General features: G+C 44.4%; 1 protein-coding gene across 1 annotated transcript in view; it reads left to right on the forward strand.

Annotated features, from left to right (window-relative positions):
• The window catches only part of NTSR1 (neurotensin receptor 1), a 56,409-nt gene extending 35,802 nt beyond the window's left edge, over positions 1-20,607 (forward strand). The window contains exons 2-4 of the mRNA XM_027710695.2: positions 2,696-2,897; positions 13,218-13,308; positions 15,673-20,607. Coding sequence (XP_027566496.1) covers positions 2,696-2,897; positions 13,218-13,308; positions 15,673-15,922 — 543 coding nt within the window. The 3' untranslated portion in view covers positions 15,923-20,607. The remainder of the gene's footprint in view (positions 1-2,695; positions 2,898-13,217; positions 13,309-15,672) is intronic.
• The last annotated feature ends 428 nt before the right edge of the window (positions 20,608-21,035 follow it).

Raw genomic sequence — 21,035 nt, forward strand, 5'->3', positions numbered from 1 at the left:
GTGTAACAAAGTGAAGCATTTACAGAGTTAAGTGCTGCATTTTGCTGATGTGCAAACATTGCTCAGCAGTGAAAAAGAAAGGCATTTAGCAGCTGAAGCCACAGAAATAAGAGTGAGAACTGCAGGGCTCATTTCTTAGTCTGACCTGGTAAGTCTGAGCAAGTTATTTTACCCCTGTGTGCACCAGCTCATCCCAGCTGCATCATGAAGGTTAAGTTAACCAAGAAGGTTCTTCACAAACACAAATTACTCTCTTATTTTGTACCAGCTGAGAAGTTGGTCCTTACTGCTTAATGATCTGTCTTAGCCTGTGGACAGGACTCCAGAAGATAACTCTTCATTATACTAAGGAGGCTGTGAGATCTTTTGGAAGCTTAGAAAACTGCTTTATATTTAACAAAAGAGGTCATTAACAGCTTGTAATAGCGGGGTGTATCTAGGAATTCACTCAGTCCAGAGGAGCTCTATTATTAGAGGAGAGAAGATGTTCTCACCATGTGGGTTGCCAGAGACAAAACCCAGCTGGTACTTTTGCTTAACACGTTGAGATCCAAAGCAAAAAGCTGTAGGGACACTTCATCCATCTAAAGAAAACTTTGGCAACAACAACACAGCCTGTCTCCACCTAAAGAGGAGTGGCATCTTCAAATTTATGGACAGAGAAACTGAAATGCTTCTGATTGCCAGTGCACCTGCTCCCATATGCTTATGTGCTTCTTCTTTCTTTCACAGATCCCCTGTAGCACCCTGGGGCTGTGGGTGGATTGTTTCTGTTCACCTCTGGCATTTCTGAATCCCTCCAGAGCAAAGAGAGCACAAATCTGCACTAGACACTGGGTGTACAGCAAATCTTGTCCACTCTGGAGATGGGCCAGCAGGGGTGGGTGGGTGGAGAGGGGTTGTCTCCATCCGAGCAGATGGAGCACTAGTCTGTAGATGAGGTTTTGCAGTCTGAGGAGGGTTCATGGTGTTGGCTTGCAGTGCAGGGTTGCTTCTGTGGTTTAGATCACTGAGGTGCAAGATAAGTGGCTTGGGGAAGAAGTCAGAATGCTCTGGAACCCTACCACCAGGCAAATTCCCTCTTGAGTTTGGTAGTTTTATCTTTCTGTCATTTTATCACTTTTAATACAATTGTTTCGACAGCAATTTGCAGCACAGTTTTATTCTCGCCAATATTTTGAAATTTCAGATATTTAAAGGGCTTTTGATTTGTCCCACACTCATCTGAGTGATGTGTTAAGTCTCCTTCTGAGCTGTACAGCAGAGAGGATGAGCCCCTGGGATCAGCAGAGCAGCTCACCATCCCACCATGGCAGCTTTGCCACAGATATGTAGGCAAATCCTACACATGCCTGTATTTCCCTGGGCTGCCATTTGTCAAGCCCAGTTCCACTGAGGTTTCTAGACAGCCCAAAAGGCCCTCACAAAGCTTTCCTGCATTTGACATGAACAGTGACTTCTACTTGATTCAATCACTGTTTAATTTGATCCTCCATTTAATTTTATCAAAACCGTAGTAATCAAATAATTTGTACTAAAAACATTACAACTTCCACTTGTTTATTCTGATCAATTTTAATCCTCTAAGGAACAAGGTTTATTGGATAACTTAGTTACGAGATAACAAAATGCTGTCATTAAATCTACAAGGAAAGGACAGAACACAAAAAAAATGAAAGTTAAGAAGATCACAAGGAGTGCTCATAATGCAGCAAAAAAGACAATAACACACTGTTATTTAGAAGTCATGGTACGCATGATGAAAGCTAAGCAGCATCCTGCTGTTTGTGAGATGGGAAGATCAATGGCATGTTTCAGTTGAGACATTTCAGGCAATGAACTGCGCTGAAAAGGGAAAAGAATTTAATTGGATGTGAATGAATTTGCCTTTTTCAAGTGTTGACCCACATGAAAGAACATGTGTCAGTGATGTTTGAGTTTTCCCTCTGCACAATAAACCTTCAAAAGCCAAAACCAGCTGAGTAAGAGGAAGGGAAAGATTTCCACTGCAGGCTGTTCCTCCATTGCTTTGAGAAATTAAAACACTAGAACCATAGAATCACAGAATCAGCTGGGTTGGAAAAGACCTCCAAGATCATCAAGTCCAACCCTTGATCCAACTACGCTGTGGTTCCCAGACCATGGCACTGATGCCACATCCAGTCTTACTTGAAACACCTCCAGGGCTGGTGAATTCACCACCTCCCTGAGCAGCCCATTCCAGTGTCTGATTACTCTCTTTGTAAATAATTTCTTCCTGATATCCAACCTAAACTTGCCCTGGCAGAACTTAAGATCGTGCCCTCTTGTTCTACTGCTGGTTCCTGGGAGAAGAGGCTGACCCTCACCTGGCTACACCCTCCTGCCGGGGAGTTGTAGAGAGTGATGAGGTCTCCCCTGAGCCTCCTCTTCTCCAGGCTAAACAACCCCAGCTCCCTCAGCCTCTCCTCATAGGACTTGTACTCGAGTCCTTTCACCAGCCTTGTTGCTCTTCTCTGGACCTCCTCCAGCACCTCAATGTCCTTCCTGAACTGAGGGCCCCAGAACCGGACATGGCACTCAAGGTGCCATGGGGAAGAATCACTTCCCTGGTCCCGCTGGCCACACTGTTCCTGATCCAGGCCAGGAACTGATACCACCTCCTGTCCCGCTGATCCTTCTCATCCCCTGACAGTGCCGCGTCTCTCCCCTGCAGGTCAACACCTTCATCTCCTTCGTGTTCCCCATGGTCGTCATCTCCGTGCTCAACACCATCATCGCCAACCAGCTCATTGTCATGTTCAAGCAGGCGGCCCAGGAGAACCAGGTGTGCACCATCGGCGGGCAGCAGACGATGCTCAGCATGTCCATGGAGCCCAGCCGCGTGCAGGCCTTGAAACACGGCGTGAGGGTCCTGCGTAAGTACGGGCTCCTTTGGGCGTGGGGCTGGGCCAGGGGTGTCTGAGTGAATGTGATTCGGACAGGAACAAGCTGAAATCGGTGAATGCTTTCCCTCAAAACGTCCCTTTCTTTTGCCTTCGCTTCTTGATACGCAAAGGTAAAGAACAGACGTGCTCGCGTGCAGAGACTCTCTGAAAAAGCAAAACCAGCATTTTAATGATCTGGTCAATAGCAACTTAAGCCTTGCATGTATCACTTCACTCCTGTTGTTTTTCTGCAGAGCTTTGGTTCAGGCAGAGCTTAAATAAAAGATTCTGCACTCAGGAATTGAGCTGTTTTGCAAAATACTAGACAGCTCGACTAAATAAGCTGAGGAAAAGACCAAAGAATCTGGTAGGTTAAATTTATAGATGATAAAGCAAAAGCTGTTCTAAAGTAGTACCCAAAATAGCTAACAAAGTATGTCTGTACTGGTTTTAAACATTATATGGTGAGAGTTTGTTAGCAGAAAGCTTTCTGACTGCTGTTTAGAATGGTTTGGTTTGGAAGGGATCATAAAAATCACTTAGTTCCAAACCACCTGCTATGGGCAGGGACACCTTCCACTAGACCAGATTGCTCAGAGCCCCATCTCACCTGGTCTTGAACACTTCCAGGGGTGGGGCATCTTGGTAGCTGAAGTGCTTTGCCCAGGGCCATATTTCCAACAAGGAGAGAAATCCCTAGAGAAGGCTACAAGAACCTTCATGAGATTTTTCCAGCAGTTTTTCACAAGGGATGCAGCCCATACAGCGCTTGATGCCCATACCATAGATGAGCCACCACATGCATCCCAGCTTCGAACACTGCACTGGGAAACACCTACTGAGAAAAGGGATCATTAAATTCCTCATAATTATCTTGTTGGACCGTGTTTATTTACTGTCTCTGCACCCCAGTGAACTGTTATCCACAGGGGGTTGAGGAGGGAGCCTTGCTTTGGCTCAGAGCCTGCAAGGACTCAACTCCATGCTATCCTTTTCTGTTTCTTAACACTTCTGCCTGCTGCCATTAAGTGAGAAGCTGCCTTTTCTCACTTTGCTACAACACCTCACACCTCTCTCTCCTTTTAGCATTGTATACTCTTTGATCATCAAGAAGAGAGAGCTCTTCATGAATAATAAGAGAGAAGCCTAAACTTACACCTGGCATTGCTTGGCAGTGGTGGAAGTGCATCCCTTGCCCACAGATCCACATCTCCTCCAAGGCACTGAAAAACAGCTCTTCTCTTTCTGATCAATGACTGTAATTTTCTTTTTCCTCTTCTTCTTCAGACAAATTTTTGCTTTTGTTGTGTACTGCAAAAGCTGAGAACAGGTGGCAAAAGTGAGAAGCCTGAAATGGTGCAAAAGGGCACACCATGGGGCCCCCAGGCAGTGATGCCCAGATATTCCATGCATCTTTGCATCTCTGCAGGGCCAGCCTGGCAGCAGGATTGAGCTCCCCTCCCTGCTAGGAAGACGATGAGAGGGTGGCTGCTTGTTGCTTTTCTGTGCTGAGGAAGATCCAGTAGATGAAAAAACCCTTGCTCAGTTTTGTCTGTGATTCATTCCACTCTGCAGAAAGGCTTTTTTTATCCAAATGTGAGTGAAATCCTGCTGCATCTCATTTTTCAGATGCGCTTGATTACTGGAGGTGCTTGATTCACATTTACTTTTGTCATCCCTTCCTCACGACTTTTTTTTTTTTTTAATAACCCAGGCTTGTGAGCTGTCAGAAAAGTAGCAAAAAATACACAAGGATGTTCATGATTTATCCAGGCATCCATGGCAGCCAAAGCCATGTACAGGATCTAGGCTAATTTATGGAAGAGGATGGGAAAAGAAAAATGACGCTTGTCCCCACTATTAAAACTGTTGGCACGAAATCAGAGCTTCACGGGGGTCAAAGTATTTTCCATTTCCAAAAGGGAACTTTGGCCTGAAGAACAAAGAGGTTGACTTTGGATTAATGGTGAAATGTTTCCGAACTTGTAAAACTAGTGCTTAAAAAAGAAATTTTTGCAGCTCATGGTGTGCAGAGCTGTTGGATGAGATCAGAGCAGAAAAAAACTTCCTTGCTCCAAACATACTGAGAGTAGGTATTTGTTTACACTGAAACAGGAGCTGAAGGTGATCAGGCTAACAGCTTCATTTGAAACATCCACAACATCATTTTCCTCCTCTTTGGTAGCATTTCTGTATTTTCTTGGCTGTTTCTGACTTTAATCATCTATAAAATAATGAGGGTGATCAGGATCAGGGTGAGGATGAGAGTGGTCATGTGTCAGCCCTGTTGCCTGGAAGCCACCTCATTAATTCAGTAAGTATGTGATTCCTGATTGTAATTCCCTCTCTGCTGTCAATGTTCATCAGGTGTGAGGATCCAAATTCAGTGAGTTGCAGGCACTGGCAGCTTCCCAGCTCTTTTATGAAGATAACAGGGCAGCCAGTTCTGCTGTTAAAAATACCTCACACCAAGAGATTTCACACTTTCCTTCCTCCATCCAATTCCTTCCATTTCTCCAGCTATAAACCACCTCCAATTTGTATTATTATTCCTTGGCTATATTACAGTCCTGGGATGCTGAGTGTCTCAGAGCTGTGTGATGCTTCACAGAAAGTTGAATATTCTCTGTTTGCGTAGCCTGATATGCCAATAATTTGATAAAATTCTAAATAATTCTTAAACGCTCACATGCACATACACCCAACAGAGTAATCGTAGAATCACAGAATGGTTTGGGTTGGAAGGGACCTTAAAGACCATCTTATTGCAATACCCTGCTATGGGCAGGGACGCCTTCCATTAGACCAAGTTGCTCAGGGCCCCATCCAACCTGGCTTTGAACACTTCCAAGGATGGGGCATCCACAGCTTCTCCAGGCAACCTGTGCCAGGGCCTCACGACCCTCACAGGGAAGAATTTCTTCTGGTCTAACCCTTTCCTCTTCCAGTTTGAAGCCATTCCCCCTTGTCCTGTCACTCCATGCCCTTGTCCAAAGTTCTTCTCCAGCCTTCTCAGAGCCCCTTCAGGTACTGGAAGGCTACAAAAGGTCTTCCTGAAGCCTTCTCTTCTCCAGGCAGAACAACCCCTATTTTCTTAGCTGTTCCTCACAAGAGAGGAATTCCATCCAACAATCAGCCTTCAGTGGGTAAAACCTCATTTACTCTCTCAGGCCATTGCATTCCATATGCAGACATAGACAGCCATATAAACCTTCTGTACCTTATCACATTCCAAACAGCTGCTCAAAAATCAAGGTGTATTTGAGGTTGGCTCAGGATGGAAGTGCTGTTCAGCCAAAATATCTTCTTGAAAGGGGTCAGTTTTATGACATGGATTTATTTCCCCACCAACACACCTGCCTGGAGCCCGTTCTCCTCCCAGCAGCCCTCAGCACCTCCCAGGTGCCTGTCAGATCAGTTCCCACATGGATGGAGGGAAGGAGTTATTGAATGGCACAGCTGAGCTCTGATAACGACGTTGAGACAAATTGATGGACATCAAGGGGAGGCTTTACATGTCCCTGGATGGACGCTGGCTAAGCCTATTAAAATGTAATCAGTTCCAGGTAACATTTGCTCTGTTACAGAAGCTGCTTAGTGAAAGCAATTATAAAGCACTTAGAGGTTTAACCAATTAAAAGAATATCCTTCAGTCTCCCACAGCTGGCTGGGTGATGCCTCAGTAAAATGCTTTTTAGCAGATGAAGTCAAACCACGTTTTTTTACTGAACATCTATGAATTTTTAAATGATGATTTTGGGGTCTCTGCATCTCTTCAAGTAATACAAGACAAAGGCCAAGAATTAATGATGTATCCATGTATTTCATTAATTTGTGCATTAATAATTCCCCTTCTGAACAAATACTTTGAAGAATTCATTCCTTTCTCCTCCCTGGTGCTGCAAGTCTGAGTTACCCATTTCAGAAGGAGAATATTACCATGAGATCTAGTATAAGTATCCTACAAACAGGAATAGTAAATAGCTCATACTTTGCAACCACAATACACAGAACACCACCAGTCTAAAAATCCTCAAACAGATGTGTTTCATAATTCCTATATTCTAAGGGAAACAAATTTATTTATTTATTCAGGAATAATATCTTTTGCAAGAAAGGAACAAAATTCACGGCAGTGTGTATCTCTAATAAAAGATCTGAGCAACTCCAAGTGGAGTTCAGCAAAACCCCCGTGGCATTAAGCATGAGTGGAAGCTGAGTTTTACAGCTGAAGCGTCACACTGAAATTTGGGAGGATAAATTACCTATTTAACAGTTGTATATATTTCCCGGAGATGTTTATACTTGTAGGTTTACTTTACAGCCTGCCAAGTGACATAAGAAGAAGAATTGGAGCGCTCTATAAACACCATCCAAGGAGCAAAAAAAGGGGGGGCAGGGAGACTCTTTTTTTCCCCTCTCCCTTTGCTGGCACCACAGCTTGGGCTGTCACAGCTTTCCTGCAGGCTTTTGTGGCTCCATCTCTGCAGACATTTCCAAGACCAGTCATGCCCTGCAAGCAGATTTTCCAGGTGTTAAACCTTGGCAATGTGAGTGTTTGAAAAGTTAACTAATGTGTTTTTAAACATAAGGTCTGGCCAGGACCGTTAGCCGGTGTAGAAGCACGCAGTGAACACAGCTCCAGGGACCCTTTGGGAGGAATGAAGGAGATATGAAATGTAAAACTGGGAGGGAAAGAAGAAAGGGGCTGCAGAGGAAGCCAGTTGGAGTTATACCTGATCTTACCAAAAAAGAAAGAGCCTTGAACCTGGTGAGGAGAAGACGGGAGCCCTTACCTATCTTCCAAAGGGGAAATTTTCTTCCTTCCTTCTTCCTTCTCCTCCAAACATCCAGACATTCCCAGGGGGAATGGCATGAATGAAGTTTAAATAAAATCAGGAAACTTCTTCTTTAATTTTCAAAAAAGTAATTGTCTTAGAAGGAAACTTGGGAAGAGACCCCAGTCTGCACTGGGACAGCAGATGTGCTGCTTTCCGGAGCCTGTTCTTGGGCCAGTTCTAACCAGTATTTTCTGCCTTGCTCCTGATGGATGAAAGTGGTGCCAGGGCACGATTTAACCAGCAGCATGAGCTGGGGCAGGAATTCACATCTGTTTTCAAATCTGTCATCTGAAGCCATTGAAAATCAGGACTGGAGAATATAGTCTGAGTAAAATATGTTGATTTTGCACGCCAAAAGTTTTTTCCATTAAGTGTGCTGTCTCACTTTCACTAGTAAAGAAGTACTTAGGGGAACATGGCTCCTTTCAAGCAAGATAGCATCGTCTACCCATCAATCCAAAAAAGAGACAATCCAACAACAGAAGAAAAAAAAGTAGAAAATATGCTGGAAATGGAAATTAAAGAATCAAATCTAATGTTTACACTTACCAATAATATATTCCAAAGCGCTGGGGGATTGTATCCAACAAATGATGTGTGTTTTCAGTGGTGTCTAAAGGAGCTGAGGGTTCCCCAGGCTCATTGCTATTTCCAGATTCTTTTTCTTTGCTCTCCTGAGCACTCATGGTGCATTCTGGTGATTCCCAATCTCCGCCAATAATATCGACTTTTATGGAAATCCTTTATTTCAGAGCCTGATGACCCAAATACTAACATAATTGGTTTTAATTTTACTGGGCTCATACCTGTCCTTGCAGCCTCTGCAGTCCCCGCTTTGGGGCCCACTGATATAAATATTGCCTACGGCCTGTCAGGTAGAAGAACATCATGTTAACATAAACAGTGCCTTGAGGTTTAACTTGGCAGTGCCAGCTGTGTCTACACGTGGCCCAGTTTTAACCACCTCTCATATCAAACAGCACTTTGAGGGAGGTTCTCTTGTAGTGGCATTGACTAAATAAGTATAAAAAAACTGGGAGCTTGGAGTATAAAAGGATTGTTTCTCCAAAAATCAGGATTACCCTGACATGAGCCTCCATAACCTGTCCTACACCTTATTAGTACCAGCTGGTGTGTGTGTGTCCCTTGGGCAGTGTTGGAGACACGTGGCCCTGATGAGCTGAAAGACAGAAAAGGCTGAGAGCTGTTGTTCAGCTGGGTCAGTACATCCCAAAACAGCTCCTGCCTTTGCCCAGGAATTCCACTGTGCTGTTCCCCATCCCTGTGTGTCTCAGCTCCCTGTGAAATGCAGAGAAAAAGAAGTAAATTGGCTGAAATAATCTAAACAAAACCATCAAAGAAAGATGGATCTGAACTTCTCTTGAGGCCTTAGGAACAGCAGAGCTGGTTGTAAGAAGGAGCAGCAACTGTTTTCTACCTCTCCTGGAGAGACAGGAGAAGGGGACAGAGGGATACCCTCACTGAGGGCCACCACGGAGGCACAGGACTGTGACTCAGCACAACCCCAGAGGGGATAGAAGAGATGAAGTGAGGAGGAAAACACCAGCCAAGTGCTTTTTTGTACTGCAGCAGATCCCTGGGGTCCCGTGTGAGTCAGCAGGAGCGGCACCGTACCCACCAGTGTCTCAGTGCTCTGAGTCACTCCGAGCCTCAGATGGCCCCAGAGAAGGGACAGGGGGATGAAAATCCCTCCTGAGCATCACTCCTGTGCTCAGTCAAACCATCCACCAAGCACTTGCTGTGGTTTTCTTACACATGATAAATTGCCCCCTGCTCATGCTGACCCAGCGTGGGTGTTCTGAGACATTGGTCCTGGAGAAGGGCTGTCTCCCAGGATACACGCAGGGTAAAATAAAATACTCAGTGTGAACTAATACAATTTAACTTCCAGGATTACTTCCACATCCAGTTTAGTCTGAAAATCAAAACTGGCACAGTTTAAATTTTCTTTTGCTCAATGAAGAAGATGTCACTCATAATTGATGGTTCCTTCTGCAGGACTTCCTGCAGGATAAACAAGCCAGAGCTTGTCCCTTGCTGCTCCTCCTTCCTCTCCCCTTCTTCCTTGGGATGCAGTTCAAACAGGCAGAGAATTATAAGGCAAAATAGAAAGACACAGGATGCAATAATCCAGGGTTTAATACACATTTGAATTGGTAGTTTGATTTAGAAGGGAAATGAAAATATATTGGTGGAAGGATCATTCCCTGGCACCCACGGCACACTAGAGTCACCTTCCTGGGGCCCTCCCTCCGCTCCCCAGCCCTGAGGTTTGGCACCTCCTTTGCTCTAATATGGGAAATATCAGAAGTTCATGGAGCAGCTCTGCTCCTGTTAAAACCTCATTGAATTAACTAGCAGTGAGGGATGGGTCTTGGTTTTTTTTAGTTCAAAAAATAAAGGCAGGAGATGTCCGACCTCACAAACACCATCCTAGACAGTCACCTCATCACACACGGGGTTGAATTCTTCCCCTGCAGTGCTCAGTTCCAGCAGGCTGACCTGATCCATTTTACTCCACCAAAAAAAACCCTGTGTCAAGCTTTTGATGATAGAGAACACATCCAAGGAGCTGATAACGATAATAAAAATTAATTTAGGCAGCCACTTTACCCAGCATTTGTCTTACAGCTCTTCCATTTTGATAGGTACGTGCTCAGGGAGGAACAAAACAGCAGCAAAAGGCCCCAGGTATGTGGGAGAAAAGGACACTTTTATTCTGTATTAGATTAAAGCTAACACATTCCCACATTTCACATTCCTCCCTGGGGAGAGAACCCAAGAGGGCAGGATTGCCACCCTAATTCTGCTTGATCCCTTGTATGATAATATGGAAACATAAGGATTAAGGGCGACAAATACAGGTCAGGTTCTCCTAATCTGCGTGGCACAAAACTGCAAGTGTGTTACCCAGCTGGGAACTTCCAAATCAGACCTTAAGTGTCTCCAGTGCACTTTACTACATGTTTAATAGAATTTTAATTGCAGAGTGATTGGATGTGATATTACAGAATTACCACAAATTACTTAATTGCTGAGGTTAAGCAGATATTTCTCTCAATATGTGTTTTTGCTGCTATAGATCCCTGCCTTCGTATTATTTGGCACAGCATTGCCTGAGCAACAGAAGCAGAGATCGTTAACCAGGACAAAACCACTTTCATTTAACGTGTTGGTAAATTTAAGAGGCAGATGTGTGAGATTCTTAAAACTGGCTGTAGAAAGAATCCGGATCCTGCCGTTCTTAAGGAGCTGCACGCAGGGGTGAGCAGCTGAGAGTGCCAGTGCATGGAGATTTTTGCAAAAATTATGATGTGCCTGAATGAACTTGTGTTTGGAGCCATTTGGGAAGCTGCTTTCACAGCCTGAAAATGCAGCTAATCCTGTGCAGGCGCTGGGAAACCAGATGGGCTGGAGCTGTGATGTTGGCTGGTTCCTGTTGTCCCGAGGCTGATGGTGGAGGAGGAGAGGCTGGAGTGTTGCTTCTCCTGTGGCCTCTGGAAGGGACCTCCTGGAGAATCATGGTGGGACTGCTCCATCCAGGGCAAACCAAAGGTCTGTCCAATAGAGAAATTAATTTCTGGAGGTGGTCAAAAGCAGGTGCTCAGAAGTGTGAAAGAGCAAGGCAAGCATCCACGCTCCCATCGAGCTTCCCAGTGGATCTTCTCACCTCTCCTGTGCCACACATCATGTAGGGCCTCTCCCAGTCAGTTCCATCAAAGCTCCTCAGGGAAGGATCAGACACAGATCAAATTCATTCACTTGATGCCATCTGAGGGGCTGCAGGCTGTCTGATGATGAATTACATCTGTGATCACTATGGCCATAGAGCAGCCAAAAATATTCAGTTTGAAAAAACACATTCACTTGGACAAGAGAATAAAACCAGACCCTTCTTTCCAAAACATGTCCCTTCAGTTGCCTAAATCTTTATTGAATAAATGGCTTTTGCAGCATTCTTGGAAGATGCTGTCATGCATCATGCAGGCTGGTGCTAAAGGAATAGAACCCTCTCCTTTGTAAGTTATGTGTTTAATAAGAGATGGAGCACATGGCATTGAAGTAGGGCTGTGATTATGGAGCTGGGCACTAGGAATTATTTAATTTCTGTACAAATTAGGTAGTGACTCGACTAATGATGACACCCACAAAAATAGGGCACAGACTCTTCCCTCCCCACTCCGCTACTAAAGCCTCCCCTTTGTCTCTTGGCTGATGGGGAGATGTGACCACGGCCTGACTTGTTCCTCCTGGACTGCACTCTTTGAGGGAAGCACACCTTCTGCACATCTTCTCCATGAGCTACAGCACAGTCCCTGAGGGATGACAGAGTCTGGGTTGCCGACATATCCACATAAATATTTTGAATCCTGAGGCAGAAGGAAAAGCAGCCTTTGGCTCCACGTGCCAAATCCACATTGCACTCGTGGTACCTCACTCTGCAGGAGAGCTTTGCTGCTTCCCAGGCCATTACAGGTCACAAAGAGGACAAGAGTTATGCAGCCCTTGTTGTCCGTAGAGCAAATTTGGGATAAAAAATTACCTTAATTATTATATTTTCTTCTTGCCTTTTATTGTGTTATGTTTTAACTGAAATTTCTTTATTTCCTGCTAGGATTCTGCCAGGATCCTGTTGTTCCATACAGAGGTTGAAGTGTATATTAAAAAAGGAAACAAATCTTTCTCTTGATTGTATGATATGTCTCCTTTTTAATCCAGACTGACAAATGCACTCTATCAACAGCACTTTTACCCTTCAGATTTGTTGCATTTTGTTTGCATTCTTTGACATCCCTCAGCTAGAATCTGGAAAGGAAAAAAAAGCAGTGTCTTTCTCTGCTTACCCTTTAATGAATCATTTTTATTATGGCAAAATCCAGACCCAAAACATGTTGTAATCTCAGGTATTGCACAAACGTAGAACAAAAGGACGAGCCCTGCCACCAGAAAGAGCTCCTGAGGCTGTTTAATGATCCTCAGCACCGTGGGGACTGCAGCCAGTGGCTCCATGTAACAAGCTAATGGGATTATCATGTCCCTGGCTCTCTGTCTACCTGGATGAAAAACACACACTAACTGTCTCTATGAGTACTTTGGACAAGATAGCCAGTGCTACAAGGGCATGAAACACAGGGGACAGACGTGAATAGAGTTTCATTTAAGCTGGTGTCTGAGCCAGGCATCTGAACCAGTCCTTCATCTGCACCTTCCATTGTTCACCACGCTGCTGCCCCAGTGCTTTTGCTATTTTCTATTACTCCTGTTATGCTTGATTTTGCAGGCTGATTGTCCCTCGGGGTTATTAAATTCTTTGCACAACGGCAACAGGAGAACAACTGTGGCTTTAGGAAAACAGTTTACAGCAATAAACCCCACGCGGACAGGTCCCTTTTTCACCCTGGTGATAAATTGCTCACAAAGCAATGGGCTTTTTTTCCATACCTTGCAGGTGCTGTGGTGATCGCCTTCGTGGTCTGCTGGCTCCCTTACCACATACGGCGCCTCATGTTCTGCTACGTCCCCTCCAGCCACTGGACAGAGTGAGTCACAATGTGGGGGACAAGGTCCCCCCATGCCAGGACGGGGTTGGGAGGGTCAGGCTGGAGCTGGAGCTACTGGGGCACCCACAGATGTGGAGGTGGAGGAGGGGATCTGGAAGCAAAGGTGTTCTCCTTGCAAGGGGTTAAAGCCTCAAACCCCTCATTGCTGTTTTGCTTTTTTTTTTCTTTTGGATTTCTCAGTGTTTACCAGCCAGATTAAGACTCTTAGTTTTACCACATCAATCCCCCAGACACAGCTGAAGGAATCATTAGCTTGAACCAAAATTCATCATCAGCCCCTCCTCCTCCTGTGGGCTGTAACCACAGGCTCACCCCTGTTGGACACAGCCAGGGGTGTTCACCTCTGACAGCCCTTGATGAAATGACATTTGGACAGGGGGGGTTTATACATCCCAAGTGGATTTCTGTCTCCGTGCCGGAGATATCGATCCCCCGCCCTAAGATGGATCACCTCCCATCAACACATGATTTAGCTCCACGAGGCCACATTTCCTCAGTGACAGAAGAGATCACACAGGTGGAGGAATAACTGTGCTGCTTGCTGAGGCTGGGGCAGGTTATTTACTGCGTTTTGCAGGGAGTGGATCAGAATTAAATACCAGCAGATGCTGCTGATTAGAAAATGCCCAGATTGTCCGAGAATTCTGGGATATGTGCACACCTGTGCTGAACTCACGTGTGCTGTTCACAGATGTGCAAGGGCACCCCAGGAGCTCCCTTTCTGCAGCACCAGGCCAGATTCCTCAGGAAACAAACAACCAAACTGGTTATTCTTTCTAAATATGCACTTTAACACTAATGCTGTCTGGGGAGCCTGAGATGCCATGGGATGCACTTGTGTGTGTCCTGCCACGGTGTTACATCCCTGTTCTCCCTGGGACCGGGTCTGTTTCCTGCAGTGAACAGGAAAAGGAAAAATAATCTGCAATACTAAAAAGCAGAGCAACTATGAGACATCAAAATTTCACAAACTCCCAAACCAAAAAATAGTTATTTAGGATATACCAGTCTACTGAATGGAACTGTACATCCATCCATAGTAAAATCCAAAATCTATCTTCAGTGATGAAAACAGAGCTCTAAGCCCATACTGGTACAAACTGTTGTCTCTCCTTTGCTTTCCTATATGAAAAACACTTAAAGCAGTGTTCAATTATGTAATGACTGCATTTGCTTTGAGCAAGAGGGGTAGAGAAGTCTGTCTGCAGTTAGTGTGAATTTATGCATCCTGGTTGCATTCCCATCTTATTTTTTTCTCTTTTTAAAAGCCAAGGGCAATTTTAGGAAAACGTTGAATTTGCAGGCATGTTATGAACGGTGAACTATCAGTCTGGTGGTTAACTGAGAGTTTACAGCAGCTTGACATATTCATTTATAAATGCATGTGCCTTGCCCCTGAAGAACAGAAATTTTTCCTATATTAATTCTTCACAACTACGTGGAGAAACTCTGCTTGTAAGAGCTGGATGGGCCATGTAGTCCTTGGCAGTGCCAAGGGGATGTGGAGGGATGGGTGATGAAGTCCAGCACATGTCTATTTATCTTTTGTTAGACACTGCTCAGGCTAGCACAGAGGTCTGCAATTTCCACCAAGATAAATGATTCTGAGCAACATCTTCCTGAAAATGAGACCCACGCTGTTTGTAAATGCTTTACCAGCTCAGGGCTGTTGATCTCAGTTGTCCCAAGGAAAGATATTTTCAAAAGTAAAAAAAGGTAATTAAGCATTTTCAATCCGTTCTGGTTGAAAACATTATATTGTGGTGGTCAGGATGTGTTTAAAAAACATGCTATCATCAACTTGCCCCAAGAACAGGGATTGCTATCCCAGATTACAGAAAAATCCCAATCCAAGGACCCACCAAATGAGCTGATGTTGCTTTCACTGCTGGGGGGGGAGGACAGAGCTGCATCTGTCATGGGGGTTTGGCTTTTCTAAAAGCTCTGTAGACCAGAACTGCAGCCAAAAAAGTCAGGCTAATGTATATGTGTGACACAGAAACAAATTTCCATCTGGCTGCTCAGTTTCCAGAATGTCTATTTTCAAAGACAAAATGAACACATGAGGAAAATATCATCTCTGCCCCCAGGGCAGTAAGTTTTTAACTAGTAGTGATTGGGGTAATATCTTCATAGCCACATTTGATCTATGCTTGACCAGTTCCAGTTCAAGATATAGATGCTTTAAGTGGCTTATACACCACTGGTAAGCTCATGTGCCCAGCCTAGAAAGGTTGGCTGAAAAGCAGCTCATGTTCTTCTCACGTGTGCACATTTTACCTTGTGCCTTTGAATTTTTTCAGCTCTCCACACTCAGAATTTATCTTTCATCTGTTCTTCCAGTTTCCTTTACAACTTCTACCACTACTTCTACATGCTGACAAACGTCCTCTTCTACGTCAGCTCAGCAATCAACCCCATCCTCTACAACCTGGTGTCGGCAAACTTCCGTCAGATCTTCCTCTCTACACTCACACTCGTGTGCCTGCCATGGAGGAAGAAGAAGAAACGACTGGCCTTCACCAGGAAATCCAACAGTATCTCCAGCAACCACACATTTTCCAGCCAGGTCACAAGGGAGACCACATACTGAAGCCAAAGGAGGAAGGGAAATGCAATTCATCATGGAGTCAAAACCTGAGAGAGGCCTCTGTGACTCTCGTGCATGGTCTCCAAATTCACGTAACACAAATGTGTTTAGCAAAGTCATTTTTGTTGGAAAAATAGGCTTTGTTCCGCCAGTAACTTTGAGGTTATTTTAAAGCATTGGCCTTGCCTCTTGTGAGTAATGTCTACACATATTGTAACTTCAGTCTGGCATAAATCCAGATGTGGTGTTAACTGGGAAGCCAAAATATGTTAAACTTAGGCAAAACCGTACTGCATTTCATCCTTTTCTCAGTGCAGAGTTGCCGTGTTCACATCCAAGGGTTTGAGATCACATCTCTTGGTGGCACCGAGCAGAGAACCCAACGAGGAGAAAGCAGTTTTGAACAGAGAGGGATGTTTTTGGAGAATGGACATGCTCATCTCTGGGATGTTCAGTGGACAAGGAGTGAAAGCTCAGGGAGCCAGGTGGTTACTTTAGAAATATATCTACACTTTGAGTAATATGACCAAGGTGCTCAAGAGAGCCACTCTGGCTCCTTGAAATCAAATAAGAACAGATGATGCCTTACCTGGGGTGGCTGTGGCCTGGGGAAATGGGGGGCACCTTTGGCTTTAGGGCATCCATAGTGCCTGGCACAGCAAACGCCCTCTCTTGCTGGTTTTGGTGTCACAACACCAATAAATAGCAGAGTCTCTGGCAAAGTCAAGAATGCAGAGGCTGTGCCCAGCTGGAGTGCTGAAAATGAACAGAAATGGAAAATCTTATTCTTTCCATACAGTCAAATCCTATTTTTTACAGCGGAGAACAGTTTGCTGGCCTGCATTAAGAGGTGAGAAAACTTCAAGGTCATGAGTGCTCCAGGCTGCTGAGGTAAGAGCAATCTGCTCCAATTCTGTGAGACCTTCAGATTTTTCCCATTCTTATTCCAATTTTACCTGTTTCCTCACCATTTTCACAAAGCTGATGTCTCATAGGTTATAGCAGCTGTAGGCAGCAGGGCTTCTTGTTTTACCTTTTCTTTTATTTCTTTTTACTGCCAGACCTGTTGGCACACTGATCTGTACCCAAAATCTTCAGGTAGTGCAAATGGAGAACACAAGAAAGTCTAACCTGAGGAGTCTTAACTCTAAAACAACTTTTTTAACAAGCCGGAGGAACAAGAAATTTCTCAGTTCAGGATAGGTGGCATGAGCTTTTCTCCCATATGGTTCCACCTCTAACAGCCCTTTAACTATGTGATACAGCATGTTGCTCCAGAGTCTTTAGTACCAGAAATCACAGGGCTCTGGGACAAGTTGAAGGGCTTTCCCTGCTGTCACATCACCAGATGTGCACAAACCTGGAACCAACCTATCATCCTGTGCAACCTTTGCTGTTGATGACCTTGTGGCCCCTTTCACACCACAGTTCATTAGGAGAGCAGGACTTGTCTCTTTATCATGACAAAGTAGAAGAGTCACTTGGCTCGATTCTGCTTTCTGGGCTTTGCCCATCCCATATCACTCTTCAACTAACGATCACCCCTGGTACCTAACAGAAATCTCAGTGCTGGAGGTGTGGATCTGGCCCCAGTGAACTGTCACAAAATGATGGAGACCAGTTACTGAATCACTGGGTGCTGGTGACTTCTCCTACAGATGTTGTATCATAGAATCATAGAACATGTCAAGTGGGAAGGGATGCACAAGGATCACTGAGCCCAACTCCCTGGAGTTGTGATTTAGGCCCTGTTGGGCTCAGGACATACAGAAAACACCCATGGGGCATTTCCTGTGAGTTGTTGGTGATGACTGACTACTTCTGAGGCATTTTATAACCTGGCAGTTGTACAGAGCTACCATGGTAGACCATCAACCGACTCCAGCCACACCAGCCAGGGATGGGAGATGATTTTAATGCCTAGTACAGAACCACTCCAAAAGAAAGGGCTCAAAATAGAAATCAGTGGGGCTTTAGTTTCTTCTGATTCAACCAAACTGCAAGCTCTGTTCTATCATGCCTTCTTTTGATTTCTTGTCCTGGTTGTACCAAACAGAGGGCAGAGATTGTATTTGACAAAGCACTTTTGTTCCTTATGGACTATTGACTCCTCTTTGACAAGGAAAACAGGTAGTAGGACACAAATAAATAAATTAAAAAAAAAAAAAGGCAAAAAAGAGACATCACTTTGGAAGGAAATCTGGGATAAACCAGCAAATGTTATCTGTGTCTTTGTTAGAAATTGTTTGGACAGGTTGGAAAAGGAATCTTTAGGCCTGTTCATACTGCCTTGTGGGAAAGTCCTGGTACAATGAACAGGAGAGGGGAAGAGTCTTCCTTGAGAGGAAGAGAAGCCAATGTCACACAATGTTGGCCTTCCAGGCAAGACACTTCAAATATTTCTGGACAGAACCCAGATTTTTTAACTTCACCTCTAAACAGAGTCAACATCTGGGAGGTGGTTTCTGAAACTTCCCACAGAAGCTGGAACTGTGTGTTGCTTTGCCTTCCATTACAATTTAACACCCTGCATGTCTCAGTTGCTTTTGATATATTAAACACTATTACTAGACTTGTTCAACACCAACCTGCTGAAATGTGCTTGATTATCTTACAAAACACTGTACAAAAGTTGTTGTTTCACATATGATGCTTGGCTTTGATTTTCATTACCAAGATACACTGGCAGCTTACAGAATACTTGATCACAGCTCAGAGAAACTGGTAGGTTTATTTTTGGTTTGGCATGACAATGGGAAAAAGCTGGATTAAAAATGTACTTATCATAAGACTTTAAACTCTCACTATTGTTGGGCCACTCAAGTGTTGAAGACCTGGGGGAATTTAGGGGATTTATCCAAGTGGTTTGCTGACTTCTACAGCTCTGGTCCCTCAGTTTAACAGGAAAGCAGAGCTGGGTCCAAGGCCTTAATCTGAGATTGCAGCTCAAAGCTACCTCTTCCACTGGCCAAATCTGACCATCTTGAGCTGAGCAATGTAAGTCACAGCTGATTTTATTCTCTCTCCCCTCCTCACCTAGTTTTGGTATCTCTGACCTAGAGATGTGGTTCCCTTGAGCTCAAAGAAGTGAGGATAACTCACTGCAAACCCCCATGGTTTTCACAGAATCACAGAGTGGTTTGGGTTAGAAGGGACCTTAAAGGCCATCCATATCCAACCCCCTGCCTTGGGCAGGAACACTAGACCAGATTGCTCAGAGCCCCATCCATTTCTTTGTAAAGGAAAGCACAGTACTGTAGAGAAGAAAGAGGTACAAACTGCCCCATGTGTACCAGAAAAATGGTTCTTTACATGCCTTTTAACAGTGATTAAACTACTAACCCAACAAGGTTTAGCTTTAAACCTAATGGGGTGTGAGTGGCTTTTGCCATTAGACAGAACACAAACTCCCATCCACTGTGTTCTTGTCTGAGCTGAACTCTTCACCAGGGCAGAGAGGAGAGCATTGGGGTGACACGCTGTTCATCTATGCAAATTTCCTATTGAGGTTTTGAACTGTTTGTTTTGACTAAAAAAAGAATAAAATCTGTCGAACCCACAGATGTGAAGTGCTGCCACGTGGGTCTTGAGAAATTCCCCTCTGAAGAGAGTCTATCAAGTGACCTCTTCAAATGTTATTTTGAGGTTTTGTTTCTTTTCACAGTGCTCTTGCCAAGGCCATCCATTTGGCAGAGTGTGAAATCAGGTTTATAAAGTCATTTTTCTATTCAGAAATTTCCCCCAGACAGGACTTTCTCACCACAGGCCCAGTACATCAGTGTTGGAATGCTCTGCTGAGCTTGTCTTTTTTGTAAAGTGTATGAGACCTCACTTCAGCGAGGGTTTCAGGAGAAAACTGAGTGGAAAATGGGTGAGGAGGGTTAGCAGGACACGTGCTGTAAACATGACAATAGCAGGACCTTTGAATTCATAGCATCCAGCGTTCAGTGAAACAAGCCCCAAGGTGTGCTGCTGCTGCAGACAGCTCGTGTGGCAGGTTTGAACCCATCATCTGTGCAGCTGCATCGCTCCTGCCCTCAGGGAGCACAGACATCCACAGGGCATGGGAGCACTGGTGCTTCCCTGTGCAATGCCGTGAGTGTCAGTCTGGTGTCCTCCTGGCTGTGTTGCTTGGTAGCTGTTTAACCAAAGCTGTATCTGCTAGAGCTCTGTCCAGTTCTTCACATTCCAGCTCAACCAGTTCTCCTGTTCTCAGTCTGGATTCGTTTAGTATGAAAACAGAAATTACTGATCCAAAATTTCATGATGCTGTGTCCTGGCTTTGTGATCCAGAGTCCTTCCCCAGCTGTGCCACCTGATAGTCTTGCACATATTGTATTTATGGCAAATATTTTTTAAAGTGCACCTTTTTTTTTTTTCTTCTGAGATACAAAATGTTGATATGCTTTATTTTCTGTGGCCTGTTGCTCAATGGGGAAAAAATGAATGTTAAAGTGTGTCAGTGTCTCTTTTGTAATATTTTCTGTGACAAAGGGAAGGAAGAGGGTGAGAAATCCTTTTGTGTAGCAATGGGAAACACTCTTTCAGTGTAACATGCTATTATTGATACTGTATGTACTGATCAAAGTGTAATGAAATTGTTAATTCCTGATATAGCCTTTGTACTGTATGGTATTTTATTTTATTTTGTTATTCATTGATCCTATGAAATAAATATCCAGATTTAAGGCTTGGACTGCTTGTACTTGAAGTGGCAGGTGTGCCTTTATCATACATCCTGCTTGCCACTACCGGCACCCTGGTTGGGGTTTAAACTGGTGAAATCCCAGTGGCCTTGAACTGGACTTTGCATCTCCACTGCAGCAAGGCCCTGAGTGGTCCTATCCCTGCACACACTCACCATCCAGCACAAACAGCATCCAAACATCAGCTGCTGCTTGTGTCTGCAGGCTGGCAAACAAATGGAGGAAAAGACTAGCTAGGTTTGAAGAAGACTCCCATCAGTGATGTTTGCCCCAAAAAAAAACCTTCCTGAGACCTGGAAAAAACAAAGGATCTGTGCTCTCCTGCTCAGCTGATGGGCACAGCAACAAGAAATAGGTTTATTCTGTCTTAACAGTAAGATTTCCCTTCCTACCTTCCCATCTTTTGCATG

The sequence above is a fragment of the Pipra filicauda genome, unplaced genomic scaffold (assembly GCF_003945595.2).
Source record: "Pipra filicauda isolate LSUMZ 115617 unplaced genomic scaffold, ASM394559v2 scaffold13_size5146498_pilon, whole genome shotgun sequence".
NCBI lineage: Eukaryota > Metazoa > Chordata > Aves > Passeriformes > Pipridae > Pipra > Pipra filicauda.